At 42.3% G+C, this 14,097-nt stretch overlaps 1 protein-coding gene across 1 annotated transcript; it reads left to right on the top strand.

Annotated features, from left to right (window-relative positions):
- Positions 1–3,994: 3,994 nt before the first annotated feature.
- Positions 3,995–10,367, top strand: LOC311011201 (dynein axonemal light chain 4). Its single transcript, XM_084006008.1, has 4 exons — positions 3,995–4,113; positions 4,589–4,668; positions 6,960–7,043; positions 9,441–10,367. The coding sequence occupies exons 2-4, from the start codon at positions 4,597–4,599 to the stop codon at positions 9,603–9,605; spliced, it is 321 nt and encodes a 106-aa protein (XP_083862134.1). The 5' UTR covers positions 3,995–4,113; positions 4,589–4,596; the 3' UTR covers positions 9,606–10,367.
- Positions 10,368–14,097: the final 3,730 nt, after the last annotated feature.

Raw genomic sequence — 14,097 nt, 5'->3', positions numbered from 1 at the left:
TGGGTGGGAGATTTGAGATGATGTGTGTATGTACCAGTTTCTCAAAGCACTTCATGATGACTGGGGTAAGTGCTACTGGACGGTAGTCATTAAGGCTGCTGATGGAAGTCTTTTTTGGAATTGGAATGATGGTTGAGGACTTGAGACAGGGAGGGACGGTGCCCTGGGAAAGTGACTGGTTAAAAATGGTGGTAAAAACCCCAGCCAGCTGGTCTGCACAGTCCTGGAACACCTGTCCCGAGATGCAGTCCGGCCCTGACGCTTTCCTCGGCTTCACCGCCCTCAGCGTGCGTCGCACCTTGTGCTTCTCCACTGTGAGAAAGTGACTGCTGTGGGCTGAAAGATGTGGTGTGGCTGTGTCCTGTGAGGTTACCTCAAAGCGGGCGAAGAAGTGGTTCAGCTCCTCTGCCAGTGAGATGTCACTGGCATCAGCCGAGGTGTTGTTCGGTCGATAGTTGGTGATGTGCTGAACCCCCTGCCACACCTGCCTGGAGTTGTTGCTCTCGAAGCAGTCCTCAATCTTCCTCTTGTAGTCAGCCTTGGCCTCCCTGATGCCTCTCTTCAGGTTGGATCTGGCAGTGCTGTATAGCGCTGCATCACCAGCCCTGAAAGCGATGTTTCTCTCCCTGAGCAGGCACTGCACTTCTTTTGTCATCCACGGCTTCCTGTTTGGGTAGACCCGGATGCGCTTTTCCACAGTTTTCTGTGCAGTATTTTATATAGTCCAAGACAGATGTTGTGTACTGCTCCAGATCTTGGTGTTTAAAGATGTCCCAGTCTGTTGACTCAAAACAGTCCTGAAGCTGTTCAGAAGCACCTTCAGGCCATGTTTTAACAGTTCTGGTTGTGGTAGAAGCACTTTTCCTGCGAGGGGTGTATGCTGGGATTAAATGCAGGGCCATGTGGTCTGACTGACCGAGGTGAGGAAGTGGTTTAGCCCTGAAGCCTTGTTTGATGTTGGAATAAACCTTGTCTAGTGTGTTGTCTCCCCTGGTAGCACATTTAACATGCTGATGGAGTTTGGGGAGTGCAGTCTTTAAATCCACATGATTAAAGTCCCCAGCAATGATGTGAATAGCCTCAGGAAACAAACTCTGTTGGCTGCTGATAGTGTCATATAAATGTCCGAGTGCCACGATGGCATTAGCATCCGGAGGAATGTACACAGCTGTTAGCATCACAACGTTAAACTCACGGGCAGATAAAAGGGCCTGCACTTGACAGTTACATACTCCAGATGTGGCGAGCAGTGGCTGTTTATTGTCCTTGTGTCAGTGCACCAGCAGTTGTTAACATAAATGCAAAGCCCCCCTCCGCGGCTCTTACCAGAGTCTCTAGTCCTGTAAGTCCTGTTGTGCGGCCTGCTAGCTCAATAGCTGTATGCGGAATGGAAGGATTAAGCCAAGACTCTGTGATGAGCAGCATGCAGCAATCCTTCACAAAGTTGTTGTTTGCAACCTGTAGTCTTAGTTCGTCCATTTTGTTCGCCAGTGATCTTGCGTTTGTGAGGAAGATACTCGGAAGCGGCAGTTTGTGTGGCCGCTTCCTTAGCCTTAGCAACAGGCCAGCTCTGCATCCCCGCTTTTGTTTTCGATCCCGGCGCCGTCTCCGGCGCCTCCCTGCTGGGATGGTAATCCAGGTTGAGCCGGGGCGCCTAGCTATATCCACGGGTATTTCGTGCGAGCGAATAAAGTCAGTTGTAAAAGACCGCTCGCTGTGTAAACCTATTCCTAAGAGATCCTGCCGGCTATAGATGGTGTTTGCCGAACAGGATTTTAACGCGAATAGTATAAATGGACACACTAGTAAATAAACAAAACACCGAAAGGGAGAGCACTCAGCCGCTGAGTCTGAACGCGCTGCCATCTTTTGGCCAACAAACAAAAGCACAGTAACGTTTAATGCAATGTTCATTATCAAAGCTGTCTAGCTCACCTGATTAGCTTGACTAGCAGGCTAGCTATCTTAGCTAGCGCTTATGGTTAACACGTATCACACATTTAAGCTATCACACATGTAATCACACATAGCTGCACATACTATGTTCCATTTCGGAGAAAATTGCTCACCTTGTAAATGCTCGGGCTGTAAACTGCTCCTTGAATTTTTTTCTGGAAAGGATCAGATTGTTCAGGCAGCGCGCGTTGAGTTTGAAAATGGTGAGCCCGCCTCCACAATTATTTTCTGTGTTGCGATTGGTTGTCAGATTGAACCAATCAAAAATGCTTCTGCCCTCAGGACAACGTTGAGTTCATAAAATTCCCACGAGCTATGTATGACACGCCAACTCGTATGCCATTATGGCGTGTTATCACTACAGACAATCACCTTTTCGCGTGTTTATCAACGCCGAACCCTAACCCTAACCGTAACCCCAAAGGGCGTTTACATACACGCGGATGTGATGGGTCGTTTCGCTAGAGGGCGCTGACAAACACGCGGATGTGATGGGTCGTTTCACTCAGAACGTACACATACACGCGGATAGCTCGAATTGCGTACAGATAACACGCCACAGGAAGTGGCGTGTATGTTTACGAAAAGTCATGATGCCACGTTGCCCCTGGGAGTAATCCTGGGAGGAGTCAAGTAACAGTAGAGATGCAGATTTTAATACATTTCTTATAGTCAGCCGCCTTAAAAATACTAGCAGTAAGAGTCAAACAAGACCACAGTGTCGGTGCAGTCAGGATCCGGTTCCACAACGGTCCAGAGAGACCTGCTAGACCAGAAAGCACAGAAAACAGAAGCACAGAAAACTGCTCCCTACTACCTGTCTACCTAGTTTTGGTTTATTGTTTCCCAGCTATTCCTTCCTTTTTCATGTGCGATAATAGCGGCAATATGTACATTTTAAAATGGTAAATGCCCTCATTTATATAGCGCTTTTGTCCAAAGTGCTTTACAGTAATGACTGACATTCACCCATTCATACACACATTCACACACCGACAGCGGAGTCAACCACACAGGGCGACAACCAACTCGTCAGGAGCAATTAGGGTGAGGTGTCTTGCTCAGGGACACCAGGCACTCAGCTAGGAGGAGCCGGGGATCGAACCAGCAATCTTGCGGTTACCAGCCAACCAGCTCTACCTCCTGAGCTAAACCCCCCTTTTTAAATTTTAACTACATGCACTTTTAAGTTCATGCTATTTATACTTCACACTCAAACTTCCATTAAACTACCATCATCTTATTCTGGTCTGGGGCTCCAATAAGCATTCCGTCCAGATGAACCATGCAGATCAAGCCCATGGTGTAGATGAAGGTTAATGTGATGATGGTTAAGACAGAACTTGGACACATTTGTTGATTATCTTACCCTCATATCTGTCCTCTGCTGGGTTTGAGGCCAAATGCACAACCCAGATTAACAGACATGACTGTCACACAGAGAATCACTGTCAAAGCTTTGTGGATTATTATGAGTGTGTCTAGCAGATTGATGATTCTGGGTCAAACACTCCACCTGGGAAATCCAGCTGAATGTGGGTCAGATTCAGTCAGAGGGCTTATTTCAACAGATAGAAATGGCTTTACTCACTAACAGCTGGATACGGCAGTGGAAAGTTTACTACAAATACCATCATGAGCTATTTTCACCTTCATTTTATTCTATTTTTACTCATTCTCTACTCTTTTTTCAGAATCAGCTTCATTGACTGCACAAACATAAAGGTAAACTGTACAAATACTAATACAATTAATAACAATAATACAAAACTAAATATACAAAATATGTAATGCCAAGATCACGTTAACCAAAAATGTTTAGAGTGTACCGGTTTCCAGGAAACATATCTTAAATCCTAAATTAAATTAGAGAAATGCGCTTTAAATCTTTTTGGATCACATCTATCTATCTACCTGTATGTCTACCTATACATATATACTATATATATATATGACAGTGGTTCTTCTGCTTCATTCTTACATTTTTTTAATTGAATTAATGACTTTGTCAGTTGACTGACTGGCTCTTAACCAATAGGAGAGAAGCGAGGCTGTAGTAGGCGGGGTTTATCCTACACGGACATCCGTTGTTTAAAATATCACCTTAACAACCGAGCTGGAGTCAAACAGTAGAAGTTTTCGGTGGAGAAACGCCTCGTAAGTAACATTTATTTCTATTTCCACCTCGGTGTCACTCCGCATTGAGTCACTGTCGACATCACGTCGTAACTCGTCACAATACGACGGAGAATTAAGCAAAAATCGATTTTTTTTACGAGGGTAGAAAACACCAACCGGTAGCATCAACTGTTTGCTATCAAACAAGCTAAGCTAATTAGCTAGCTTCTAAACCCTGTTTCTCTACCAAAAAGCCGCTCCATGCCGTTCTCGTAAAGGAGGTGTCTGGTGTAAACTACGCGGATATAGTAGCTAGCTAGCAACGGCTAACGTTTAATGGTTTCAGCAAGTTAAGGTCGTCCCTAGTAGCCGGGTCATGGTAACGCGACCGAGTGTTTTAGCTACAGATGTAAGACTGGACTGTCCGTGTCCATGGCTGCATAGCAGGCGTTTAGCAGACTTCCTAACTCGAGGTTTATTTCCTTTTAACGTGTAGAAGATGTCATTTCTGCAGGAGTCGGAATGGCTGGGACGGGCGAGGGAAAGAAGGAGGAGGCCGACTACAAGAGAATGCACAGCTTCCCTCTCATCAGGGTAGGACATCCAACCGTCCTGCATCACTGTACGAACCACAGTTTGTGTCTGTGTAGGCTGGTCCAGTAGCTATACATGTGATCAATGTCGTCATAGCACATTGGGGGATCCTTTCAAATGCTATTCTGTTCTGGGTTTGTCTCTCCGGGTCAGAGGTCAGCAACTTTTTGAAATGAAGTGCCATTTGTAATTATTATTAAGTATTAAGTATTAATCAATGTGTCATATCAACGTTTAAGATTATCACTAAGTATGACACCAGATCTAAATGTAACTTTACGATCAAGACCTGTACCACCAAGCAGGATCTGGGTTTAGCAGGCAACTTCAGATTTAACTCTGTGTTCAGTCCTACAACTGTGGTTCACTTCTTACCAGCTTAGATAGTCATGGTAACTGCACACCTATCCTGCTCTGGAACAAGCTATGTTCAATATAAGTGATCAACTATAATAACACTGCCTACTGACCGATCAGAGCTCTGTGCACGAATTATGAGATAATAATTACACATATAAGAGGAAGATAAAGTCATAATCCAGACTCGAAGCAAGACTTGCTAGTTAATAAATCACTGACTATGAATGTGTAAATTAATAGACTCCTAATGTCACTGCCCATCTGGAGCAGCATATATCTGACTGAATACATGTGTGTATCAATTTATGTGTTGCTTAGATCCATTCTTATGACACAATATTTTAACCTTATTCTTTCAGCTGTCACACATCACAGCTCCTGTGATGTAAAACAGACTTTGGTGCTTACAATAAATGAATAGGCGATCACCAGCTTGCGTTACGGTGGTAGCGGTACTTTTATGTATGTTGTGGGTGATATAAACTAAAGTCTTATGTTCGTATATTCATGCTATTTTTGTATTTGCTCCAAATCAGTTTAACTCCGCAAGTGATGCAGCTCAAGAAAAAAGGCTAAAATATTGTCATAAGTGCTCTAATTTCCCCAAGGGGATGAATACCATATCTTCTATTTTATAAGAATACATGTGATTAACACATATTTATTTATTTTTATATGGACTCTCTCACAGCTAGATTGATAACCCCTAAATTGATTACAAGAGTTGATCACAGTTGTTAGGTTTAGGCTAACCGTAAGTTAACCAGAAAACGTAAAGATATCCTTATTTGGTGTACTGGCTTCGTGGTACAGGCCTCTTGCCTTTGGTATCCACCAATTCTGAGTATGCTTATTCATAATCTGTATCCCTCACTGTGTAGAAATGGGAATATGGATCATCTGGTTGCGGTCTCTGATTATTTTACTGGTTTTTCCTTACATTAATAAGGTAACAATTAGCATGTTGTGAGTTTCCAACTGCATGGACTACGTTACAGTTCTTCTATATCTGATGGAAAATATCCCAAATCTACTCAAAAGTAAAACTCAAAACCTTGTGGTCATATCCAGAACATTCAAATGATTTTAATGTGTTACAGACCGACATACTGACGACATTACAAGTTTGTGCTCAGTCAAAGTGAAAAGTAAATGTCATATCACAGATAGAATATTACCGTATTCCCCATTCATTCATTGAATGCTGTATAATTTACATGGTACTTATGCTAACACACTAATGTTGCTTTGATCAGTGGTGTTTACCATTATAAAATACCCTACTGAGAATGTTACTAATGTATGTTTATTAGTCACCATCATTGATCTGTCATTGTTTGGGATAAATAGTGGAAAAGTGATATGAAAGCATGAGAATTAGGGGCGATTAATGATCCATTTTTGATGACAGTATTGAATTCTATTCTATTCCGACATCCAAGCACAACAACACATTTAGATTTTCAGAAATAATGTCTGTTTTTCTGCCACCACGATGAGCACACAACTGCAGTGATTTCAACGCGACGTCTACTCCAGAATGTTCCATTGATCAACGTTTTTAAAAACAATCCTCTCTCATAATCAGGACATGTAATCATATATGAGAGCACTATTGAAAAAGGCTGCAACCCTGATGAAAACATCCACATTTGAGTTAAATCTTTAATAACCTTCCGTCATTCAATAGCCTGTCAGAGGCAGTTTAGGACGGGACTTTGTGAAATGTAGGTGGAGAAAAACCAATCCAGAGCTTATAATTAATTACCTCTTACTTATAAGTTATTACTAATGTGTCACTGGTTAAGCTACCTCAGGTTGTCGACAACTGTCCTCAGTCAATGTGTAGAAAAGCAAAGAAATCCGGATGGAGTTGACCTTGGTGTTTCAGTGCGTAATGACATAGTAACCATGTCTGTTTCTGTCCTCAGCACACCGACATGCCGGAGGAAATGAGGGTGGAAACCATGGAGCTTTGTGTGACAGCCTGTGAGAAGTTTGCCACAAACAATGAAGTAAGTGTCAGACACTGATTTCTGCCATGCTGTGTATCTGATATCTGCCACGAGGCATGGGACAATATGAAAATTCCATGCCAAGATTGTTCTGTCCAAAATAATTGAAAATAATAATTCACAATATTATCCTGATATTCATTAAATATGCCGAAAATGTTTAAATGGCTCTAAAATATACTGGAATCTGTTTACACTTTGTTAAGAAACAAATATTTTTTATTACGTATCAAATAAGACAAATCTTTTTTTGTGAAAACAATTAAGTAGAGATAAATAAACAGATATATGGATTAAAAAAAACCTGTATATTGGCAATCAATTTTAGATAATAAAATATTATTTGTAAATTACATTGAATGATAATGGAGAATTACTTAACTATGAATCCTTTACTTTAAAATATGGAGACTTTTGTCCAAAACTACGGTATCTGCAGTTGATTTCAGCAATCCCTCCAGCTTGGAAAACAACACTATTTGGTTCAAATACAAACCTAAGTGTCTGCCGCCCGTTTATTAAAAACTATAAATGGTTGGGACATAGAAAAGTTAATCTTGACTTGTACAATTTTTTTTATCTTTAAAAATACAGCAATTTCCCCATATTATTGTCAAGATTACTGGAAAAATATATTTGATACGCTGCTTCCTTGGTTGAATATCTTGTAATTTGTACAAATCATCCTATTCAACCCATTTATGGGCTTTTCAAATTAAAATCTTCTTTCTACCAACAAAGAAAATGTTAAAAATTTGGAGAATAACTGAGGACAATATGTGTAGATTTTGCAGAGAAGAAGAGGAAGACATCTTACATCTGTTTTGGTACTGTCCAGATGTGGCTCTATTTTGGCGCAAGGTGACAGTTTGGCTGTCTGAGCAAGGACTTGCCTTAATATTATCACCAATCAATATAATTTGGGGTTTGAAAGAAGAACAAAATATGTTGTGCTTCTGGGGAAATGTTTTATTTTCAAAAAAGAAAAATATATTAAATTGGAACCGTTTATTATGTTCCTAAAACATCATTATTTATTGACCAAGTTTATGATAAAAACTAAAAGAAAGCCACAAAAAACTAGCAATTACAAAAGATTGGGATAAAGATCAATAATTTTTCTTTACTTTAAATGGCTGATTTTTATATGTTCAAGATATGTATGCCTTTTTATCTTTGTCTTTCATTTTGGGGGGTGATTTGGGGGTGCAGGTTTCTTGGAGTTGAGAGGGGTCTGGGTAATGGGGCTGAACACGCAGAAGCCTGGACCCCTCTCGATCAGGGTGGGTGTAGATGGGCGTGCGTGAGCTGTTGTGGGCCTGGTTCTTCAACTTGCTCTTCCCACATCTTTTTTTTAGGATACATTTATTTTGATCTTATTCTTGTATCCTGTATTATTTAAATCAGGCCCTATTTTTCACTTCTCTACAATGATAACAAGTTAGCAGCCTTTTTTACTTTTTCACTTATGGTGATATTTAGGATTATCCTGATAGTGGAAATGGGGATCTGCGATAAAATCCTATATTGTCCCATCTTAAGTCTATCGTTAAAGTGGAGATGAAATGTAAACTGCCTTTAACCCTTTTAGATTTAATTACAGAAAAAATATTTTTATAAAAATAAAAACCGAGTCAGCTTTTCCTCCTGTAAAAGAAAATAGGATATGTACTTACGTTAACTAGAACCAATCAATGAAATCAATAATATCACGATACACACCCATCCATCAAACTGCTACTTTTATGCTGTGTTCACACCAAACACAAAGCACATTTGTTGCCCAGAGTGATTGCATACGAAGTCAATGCGGAGACAAATTCACGCAAGTTTTAATATTTCAAAGAAAGAAAGAAATGTGTGTGACGCTGTGTCACTAAAGCCTCTCACCGTCGAGATGGTCCTGCTTTTGTCCTGATGCTGCTCAATCCTAAATGGAGAAACTGTATTCTCCTGTGTCTGTGGTCCCTGAGAGGTCTACAATTGTAGCTCACATTAGTCCAGAGACCGGACCACACTATGTGGAGAAAACAGAGACTGTCTGTGGTCCAAACAACAAGGTCTCTGCCGTATTTATGTCTAGATGACCTTATTTGGAGTAGGGCTGCAGCTATCGAATCTTTTTGTAATTGAGTAATCTACTGATTATTCCATTGATTAATCAAGTAATCTGATAAAACATCAACATTTTATATAGTTCCCATATACAATGTTAATTTCTTAACACATTCGGTCAATGAATAAAAACAGGAATACAGATAAGAAAAAAAGGGGAAAAAGCGAAAGATAAATGTTTTTTTCTTTATTTAAATCTCAACACAAACAAGAAATCAAATTAACCTAAATTGTTTAAAAAAACGATTTTGATGTGCTTTCGTCTCTTGCCGTCTTTCCCAGAGTGCAGCGAAGATGATCAAAGAGACCATGGATAAGAAATTCGGCAGCTCGTGGCACGTAGTGATCGGCGAGGGCTTCGGCTTCGAGGTGACACACGAGGTGAAGAACCTGCTGTACATGTTCTTCGGAGGGAGTCTGGCCGTGTGTGTGTGGAAGTGTTCGTAGCGCTTGTCCACGCCGTCTCTGCTCACCTCTGACCTGAGGGGCCGAACGCCAGCAGCCAGGTGTTTGTGTCGCAGCAGGTCACTCCAGCCACTGTGGCGCATAATAAAGCATCATATGGAGATCTTGTTGGCTGGAAAACTAGTTAAAAGGGACTTTTGAACGTCGGCGAAATGATGGCTTTCTGCCTCGTCCGTCACTTTCCTTTGTGTTTCAACCCTCCACCTGTCTAAAGATGCATCAACACGCACGCATGTGCAATGAGTTTTTAAGTTCAACAATACAGCCAGCCAGGGTCTCCAGAGTCCTTTATCCTTATTCCTCTGCAGGGAGTGTGTGTGACTGACTACATGTTTGTGTGTGCTGGACACACACCGTTTCAACGTCGCCTTCCTCAGCAGTTTATACAACTGTCCACGTCGTCTGTAACAGTCACACATCTTTCTCTCTAGATATGTCTCCAACCGCACTAGTCTTTCAATAAAATTTGTAATATTTTTTATGTGTACATATTTTGATGCAACTTGAAAGAACTTGTTTTTAAAGACCAGTGTCATCTTCTTGCAACTGAAGGCCAGAGTCATGACACTAAAGCCTTTTGTCTTTGTAAAGGTGTTTGTAATAATCCCTAATGATATCCAGCCCACCCCCACTGGGTGGTAACAACAATGTGATTGTTTTCATGTCAGTTTTAATGATCCAGTGAAACTGACTATTTTGTGTGAATTTATCTGATTGTACAATAAACTCTTAAAAAGTGGTAAAATAGGAACTTTAACTGTTGCCTCTTGTTCTTTGAAAACATTATCTTTCATTTTCATATTCAGGCAAAACATTGCAGGTTACATTTATCTGAGCAAAAGCAATTTTTATGAGCACAGAGAGAAAAATGTGAAGGGTGCTCCAACCAGGACACGTGCATTAGCAACATGTGCAACATATTCAACCCTCTTAGTGACACGACTCATAACTCTGGAGAAGGAGCATTTAGCTGCACATACAGAAAGGGTCTTGCATTTGTTTTGCGTCTTCTGATCTGCTCTTTTTATTATAATAATCTTTTATGCCTTTGTCAATTTTTATTAAATTGGATTTCTTTGTTTTTTATTTTATTTAATTTATTATTATTATTAAAAGTAATAATAAATTAACGGCCTGTCTTCTGCTGAAAAATACAGTACAATAATCAGAGGTGTCCAGATGATTCATATTCTTTTGTTGCACATTTGACAGAACTGTCACTTTCTGACACTTGTTTGGCTCCTCCCACTTACTGTTTATTAATGCAAAAACGTTCTATGGAGCACCAACTGTTTAGAATCTCAGCTGATTATTCAGAGCACCCTTAAATCATTGTATAGCTGCAGAGGTGAGAGAGTATGATTATGCCTTTTGGAAAAACCTTTGTGCAGTTTTACAGACAGTAGTAACTTCCCCGGCATCGCTCAGACTCAAAAGATGTGTGGCACACATGTTGAATTTGAATGGCTGGTTTTAAAATGGCAGGAGAGAGAAATGTCAGAGAACAATCAAAGTATACACAGAGGAATAAGATGCCATCAGCTGCTTCTATGGGATTTTTTTGTTTTGTTTTTATTACGTGTAATGTGTTATTTTTCTTTAGAGGCCATCAATATATTTTGGGGAAAGGTTTCTCAATTTGCTAGTTTTTTTTTAACATCTTTGTGGAGTTCCTTATTGAAACCAACAGGCACAATAAACACTAAGCTCGTTCTGCTGCCTGGTCTCAGTGAGGGTTCTCCTGTGAGCTCGTTCTGCTGCCTGGTCTCAGTGAGGGTTCTCCTGTGAGCTCGTTCTGCTACCTGGTCTCAGTGAGGGTTCTCCTGTGAGCTCGTTCTGCTGCCTGGTCTCAGTGAGGGTTCTCCTGTTAACTCGTTCTGCTGCCTGGTCTCAGTGAGGGTTCTCCTATTAACTCGTTCTGCTGCGTGGTCTCAGTGAGGGTTCTCCTGTTAACTCGTTCTGCTGCCTGGTCTCAGTGAGGGTTCTCCTATTAACTCGTTCTGCTGCCTGGTCTCAGTGAGGGTTCTCCTGTGAGCTCGTTCTGCTGCCTGGTCTCAGTGAGGGTTCTCCTATTAACTCGTTCTGCTGCCTGGTCTCAGTGAGGGTTCTCCTATTAACTCGTTCTGCTGCCTGGTCTCAGTGAGGGTTCTCCTATTAACTCGTTCTGCTGCGTGGTCTCAGTGAGGGTTCTCCAATGCAGCCGGTACGTCCAGGCTTGCCTGCTACAGAGCTGAGCAAAGCATCACAAATAACCTCAGGCATTTCATGATATTTACAATTAAAATTAAAGATTGTTGAGGGTTGGGTCACCCAACAATTTTTTTTTGGGGGGGGGGGGGGTTCCTCAACTTTTGTCATAAAAAAAAATCAACACTTCAAAGTGCTTCAAAAGGTGCGTTTGAAGCATATTTTCCATGTCCACACGTACCAAAACAATCTTTTTTTCTCTGTTTTTCGTTTCAACAAAATCTGCATCCACACGAATCCATTGTACGACTCAGCACGCTGTAGTACATTTACATTACATTTACATTTAGGTCATTTAGCAGACGCTTTTGTCCAAAGCGACTTACAATAAGTACATTTGTCAAAAGAAGGAAACAAAGAAACCACGACGTTTCATTGCCGATGCAGTAAGAGCTAAAAATAGAACAAGTGCTAGGTACTCATCTGAGTAAAGTAGTACTTCAAGAGTAACAGTGCTACGATCCGAGTTTTTTTTTTTTTTTTTTTTTGCGGGGGGGGGGGGGGGGGGTCGAGGGAGGGTGTTAGTGGGTCATGCTATGTAGAGTCGAGGTGAAGTCTGAACAGGTGAGTCTTGAGCCTTTTTCGGAAGATGGCAAATGACTCTGCTGTCCTGACATTGGTCGGGAGTTCGTTCCACCACTGAGGCACCAGAACAGAGAAGAGTCTGGACTTTGCTGAGCGACATTTGTTTGATTTCAGCGATGGTGGTACCAGCCGGCCAGCTGAAGTAGAGGAGCGGAGTGCTCGCTTCGGGGCATGAGGTTTGACCAGTGTTTGAAGGTAGGCAGGTGCCGTTCCATTGATGGCCCTGAAGGCCAGTGTCATCGTCTTGAATTGGATGCGTGCTGCAACAGGGAGCCAGTGGAGGTCACGGAGGAGGGGGGTCACGTGGGAGAATTTGGGTAGATTGAAGATAAGGCGTGCTGCAGCGTTCTGGATACGCTGCAATGGTTTAATCGCGTAGGCCGGGAGTCCGGCCAGGAGAGAGTTGCAGTAGTCAAGGCGGGAGATGACCAGTGCTTGGACCAAGAGCTGCGTTGCATCCTTTGTGAGGAAGGTCCGAATCCTGCGGATATTGTAGAGGGCAAATCTGCAGGATCAGGCCACAGCAGTGATGTTGGGGGTGCAGGATAGTTGGTCATCGAGGATTACACCCAGGTTCCTCGCAGTTGAGGAAGGAAATACTGTGATGCCCTCAACAGTGACCGACAGGTCCATGTGAGGGCAGTCTTTCCCTGGGATGAAGAGGAGTTCGGTTTTATTCAGGTTAAGCTTGAGGTGATGTGCAGTTGTCCAGACAGAGATGTCAGCCAGACAGTCCGAGATGCGAGTTGCAATGTGAGCGTCAGAGGACGGGGGAAAAGAGAGGAACAGCTGGGTGTCATCAGCGTAGCAATGGTAGGAGAATCCATGCGATGTGATAACAGAACCTAGTGATCTGGTGTATAGTGAGAACAGAAGCGGTCCTAATACTGAGCCTTGAGGGACACCCGTGTCCAGAGAGCAGGGTTTGGACATAGAGCCATTCCATGTGACCTGAAAGGTGCGGTTTGTCAGGTATGATGTAAACCAGGTGAGAGCAGAGTCGGTTATGCCAAGTTCAGCCAGAGTGGAGAGGAGAATTTGGTGGTTGACTGTGTCGAATGCAGCAGATAGGTCAAGGAGAATGAGAACGGAGGAGTTGGATGATGTTTTGGCGTCTCGCAGGGACTCGGTCACAGTGAGGAGGGCCGTCTCAGTGGAGTGGGCAGTCCTGAATCCTGATTGGTTAGGGTCTAGGAGGTTCTTCCGCAAGAGATAGGATGACAGTTGGTTGTAGGCAGCACGTTCCAAGGTTTTAGAGAGGAATGAAAGAAGAGATACAGGTCTGTAGCTTTGGATGTCAGTAGCGTCAAGGGTGGGTTTTTTCAGGAGAGGCTTCACGATAGCGGTCTTAAAATCCGCTGGAATGACACCTGAGGTGAGGGAGGAGTTGATCAGGGTGGTGAGGAATGGCAAGATGTCGTGTGAGATGTCCTGGAGAAGAGAGGAGGGAATCGGGTCAAGGGAGCAGGTGGTGGCACGGTTAGATGTAACAAGTGCGTGAACGTCTTCAGAGGTGAGGGGGCTAAAGCTGGTAAGACCATCCGAGTTGAGAGTTGGGGGAGATGTCTTCTGGGAGGGAATAGGCGTGAATGATGAGCTGATGTCATTTACTTTCTTGGTAAAGTAAGTTGCAAAGTCATCG

The sequence above is a fragment of the Eutrigla gurnardus genome (genome assembly GCF_963514095.1).
Source record: "Eutrigla gurnardus genome assembly, chromosome: 3".
Lineage (NCBI taxonomy): Eukaryota > Metazoa > Chordata > Actinopteri > Perciformes > Triglidae > Eutrigla > Eutrigla gurnardus.
Note: the sequence above shows the minus strand (reverse complement) of the source record. Positions and strands in the feature narration are given on the sequence as shown.